Consider the following 4,681-nt stretch of genomic DNA (forward strand, 5'->3'; position numbering starts at 1 on the left):
TACCGACAACCACAATCAACCTTCATTTGTCCCCGGCCACCACCGGAAGGCGTTGATTGCAATCTGCCGAACCTTCTGCCAGATGTAAAGAGCTCGGTGCTTTTAATCGTACTCATCACCAAATCAGTCAATTATTGCTCAGTATGCGTGAACTCGTTTCCCAAGTAACTTTTATACTCGAACCTGCTTCATCTGCAACACTAGTGAGTCGCATAAGCCTCACTGCACACTGTAATTCTGCGTCTCCTGCTACCACTTGCCCGTATTACATTTTTACCCCACTACACGTATGATCCGACGTACCTTCTCCCGTATTATTCGCATGGACTTCCAAATACTCTATGGTGCCTACGTCAGACCGCTCCTGGAGTACGCCAACGAAGTTGTCTACTCAGGACGTACGAAAGACGTTACCCTCGTTGAGCGTGTCCAGCGGGCCGCCACGAGAATTGTTGCCGGCCTCAAGTCCGTGGACTACGAAATGCGTCTCGCGATGCTTGATCTCTTTCCCCTGGAGTACCGTCGCCTCCGAGGGGACCTAATTCTTACCTACGCCTTGTTTGAACAAAGCTTGGCAAACAGGTTTTTTGCCGTTGACCCAGCAAACACCCGGCGGGAACATAGTATGAAAATCTTCAAGCTCAGGGCACACACATCCGTTAGACAAAACTTTTTTTCATTTCGTGTAGTAGCTGCGTGGAATGACCTTCCTCCGACGGTTGTACATGCTCCTTCTCGAACCCAATTTAAAGCACTATTAGACATTTATTTATGCGAATCCTCGCGCTGGCGAGCATACTGCCCCGCGCTGAGAACATAAAGAGCAGTGCTACACCCTTTTTTCACTTGTGCCTTTCAGGTGAACGACAGCCACTGACCGACAAGAACAAAACCGACCCGGGGAACTTTGGCATAAGCCTCGATCCTGTGTATCAATCCGTGAAACCGTGAAAAACCACGGTTGCAGAGAAATTTCGCGCAAAGATGTCGACAGCCGTTAAAATACAAATTCCACGTCCACAGTGGACTCTGAGTTCGTTTAAGCAGCTTATAATAAAGCTGCACCCGTATGTGCAGATTTTATTGGCCGGAATATATACCATCAAGTACTCAAACCTTATGTTGAAACGTTTTGCTACAACCTACGGTTTAAGAGAAATTTTGGGTTTGCGTCTAAGGCCCGACGACAGGCGCCATCCTACTCTAGTGTATAAAAACAAACCGCCCTCAGGTCACACCAACAATCCCCTGGATTACTCCAGTTCGCATTTAAAATTGAAATTTACCAAAATCACGAATAAATATAAATTAAAACAAACCAGAGTAGATGAACAGTGGGTTATGGACCACTTCGGCTCGAGTTATATTCCGAGAAATGCTGCTGCTACACGCGTTGGTTATGGAGAAAACTGCATACACCGGATAAGGGTCGGTAATCTTGTATAGATCAAATAAACCTACCGAAGCTATTCACCAATCAACGACTGCAATCCTCCTTGGGTTCGTTGCGGGGGCGAGTTTCTGTTCTTTATGGTTTTGCGTGGTGCTTTCCGAGCTATCCGGCGGAACTTCTACACTTTTCTTGCCCCTACATTCGTTGCCTATATTATTTACAAGGATTACAGTAGGACACAACGCGAAAAAGTATTTAACCAAAATTTATTAATCACGTTTGTAGGCCATAAAAGCTAATGGGTCTTCCTGAGTGGGCTTTGCACAACTGGAAAGGCCGGGTTGCGTCATTTGTTTTGGGAGGAGCCATAGCCCTTGCCGGCATCCAGATTATCCAATATGCGTTCCCTTATACAAATACGAAGCTGAAAAATAAGAGTGCACTCTACGGTGGCCGTGCAGTTCCTGAAGGCTCGGATCCTTGGGAGTACTAGTTTACTGTACAATGCCGAAATAGAATAAATAGTTGATCCATACCTCGTTTTTTGTTCCTTTTGAATGTTCACAACCGATAACTGCTAATTTCATTTTAGTATCATGGAAACCGTCGCTTCCAGATCCGTCAGACAGGACCTCGATGATCAGCTCAAAAATGTCGAATTCGAAACATCTGAAGATGTGGACGTTATCCCAAGTTTTGAAGCGATGGGCTTAAGAGATGATCTGCTCCGAGGAATTTATGCATATGGCTTTGAGAGGCCTTCTGCCATTCAGCAACGCGCTATCAAACAAATTGTAAAGGGTCGCGACGTGATCGCACAGTTAGTTTCCTAATTCATATCGTTAGTTTTTTTTTAAAGAGCTCAATCTGGGACTGGGAAAACGGCAACCCTTGGAATGGCAATATTGCAGATGTTGGATACTCAACTGCGTGAAACCCAAGCACTTGTCCTATCACCGACACGCGAGTTAGCTTCTCAAATCCAGAAGGTCATCCTTGCTCTTGGCGACTACATGAATGTTCACTGTCACGCTTGCTACGGTGGAACCAACGTTGGCGAAGATATCAGAAAGCTTGACTATGGTCAGCACGTAGTTTCGGGCACTCCTGGACGAGTTTTTGGTTAGTGAACTTCCTATTTTTTCATGCTTTATTTATGATGCAGTACACGTCCCTGATATTGACAGCTTGGTGAAAATCATCCTCCGGATGTTTTATGAGCTCCACATTCTATGCAACCCCAAGGCGGGTACAGACTGAACTAACAATGACGTATGGTAAATCTTTAGGGATGTACATGCTTGTCATATGTTGGACGCATATAATTTAGAATACAAAACTCAGGTAAATTTCTACCCTGCGCCACGTAACTGCCCGACCAGTAATTGTTAGTGGGCTGATGTCTAGGCTCTACCCTTCAGTTTCCAACTTGCACGTGTGATCCTGAGGGCGGTCTTGCGAAAATCACTCAAACAGCTGCAGCAAAATTGCGCCAGTCAGAGCTTTGTTACCGTCATCCGTAGCCCGGTCTGATATTCCTTTTGCTTATCCCCTTCGGTGACAATTGTTGCCACTCTGAAAACTTATCATTACCGGTATTCCGCATTTCCGTAGTGCCTGATACAGCGTGACCATATCCATAGGAGTAAGACGGTAGTCGAGGACAAGCAAGTTGTGGACCTATGGGCCAGACTTCTGCGTTGAAGCTTCGAAATCGTCCCGCTTTGATATTGTTCGCCTTTTCTGCGAATTACGCCGCTGCTCCATACCCTATGAGAGGTCGGATAAGCGCAGCAAGTAATCCATACGTTCTTGAACACGCGGGGTCCATGACATTCTTCCACCCTTCCTCACCGCCTTTTTTTATGCTTGGGAGTTCCAATACTTATTTCATAGTTATCAGCAAGTTGATCACGTACGGAATACGATGTCTCCCTAAGTGTCCTTTCAGTGGTTACATTCAATCAAGCTCGTCGGTACTTTGATTCATGCTACCAAACCTTATATCCTTTCCACAGTACTCAGAACGGATACCGTGACCTCGTCTGTCAGTGTGTCCCAACATGCCGTTAAGTCCTCCATGAATATAGTTCTCCTTCCATCATTGTCATCATTGTCAGTTGTAATCGCGTACTCGTCGTACAATGGTTGTAGCTGCCGCAGTTTCGTTCACCGATGATTTGGGTAGGTGGGGTAGGTAGCTGCGCATTGCAGGCGGGAGATGTTAAATTGGTGCATAAATCCAGGACTGTCAGTGGGCTGTCAGGTGGGGGGATTGGGAAGGGAGCTATGCATTGAAGGCAATGGCTTGGATGCATGAGCGCGATTGAGGGCGCGACAGAGCCATGTCTGACAATGTCTCTAACCATTGATGTGACCCGTCTCGGGGTCCCTATCCATGAAGACGGCAATGACAAGCGCAGCTGAGTTTGCCGGTAATGGCTTTTGTACTTCGCTGCCAAGTCATCGTTTGACTGCCTCTGGCTCTCTTTCACCCTTCACGTGACTGCACGAAAAGAGCCCTTAGAGGAAGTCGCTCGACTGGCATACGCAGCACGTGGCCAAGCCAGTACCACCTATACAGTAAGATCAATTCGTCTATCGAGAGTGAGTTATTTCTTCCGAATACCATTCGACGTACTTAAGGATTGCTGATCCGGTGTTCCCACCAACCTCGGGCAATACTCCAAAGACATCGGTGCTCAAACACTGAGTCTTTTGACGTCCTCAGCGCACAGCGGCCGGGTTTGTGATCCGTATGGATCACACCATATGTATGTAGCGCACCACAGCGTTATAAACTTTACCCTTGACGGATAAGCTGATGTCACACCTACGCTACAGATGACGCAGTTTCAAGAAAGTTGCTCTGGTCCTCCCAATCCGGATGGAACTGTCTTTTGCGAGACTACCGGGACTGATGCAGCTGCCCAGGCAGACAGACTTTCTATTACCTCAGTCGGTTCATCCGCAAGCATGAGGCTAGGGTTCGAGCCCACCCAGTCTTGCAGTAGCACCCTACACTTCGCTAGTGTGGTGTGCATGCCAAACCTGTCACGAAGAGACTGGACCTTACCGTGGTGTGACGGTTTGCGCACCTCAGCGATCCATTGAGCTATACTGGAGAGTGTCCCGCGACACTCACAGAGTCTCTCATACCAGGTTGGTCAATGGTTAGAGGTCTGACGAACACAGTCTCCTGGCCCTCCAGGTTGGGGGTTGGAACATGTGGCGACTTGTTCCGTAGAAACGGTAATGCATTTGCATTTCCCGCCAAACACCGCTGCC

The 4,681-nt window shown here is 47.3% G+C and overlaps 1 protein-coding gene across 1 annotated transcript in view; it reads left to right on the forward strand.

Moving 5' to 3' along the window:
• Positions 1 to 4,681, forward strand: part of T265_01304 (hypothetical protein) — a gene marked incomplete at both ends in the record, with an annotated part of 25,121 nt that overhangs the window by 3,340 nt on the left and 17,100 nt on the right. The window contains one exon of the mRNA XM_009165310.1: positions 2,305 to 2,515. Coding sequence (XP_009163574.1) covers positions 2,305 to 2,515 — 211 coding nt within the window. The remainder of the gene's footprint in view (positions 1 to 2,304; positions 2,516 to 4,681) is intronic.

The sequence above is a fragment of the Opisthorchis viverrini genome, assembly GCF_000715545.1.
Source record: "Opisthorchis viverrini unplaced genomic scaffold opera_v5_14, whole genome shotgun sequence".
In the NCBI taxonomy this organism is placed as follows: Eukaryota; Metazoa; Platyhelminthes; class Trematoda; order Opisthorchiida; family Opisthorchiidae; genus Opisthorchis; species Opisthorchis viverrini.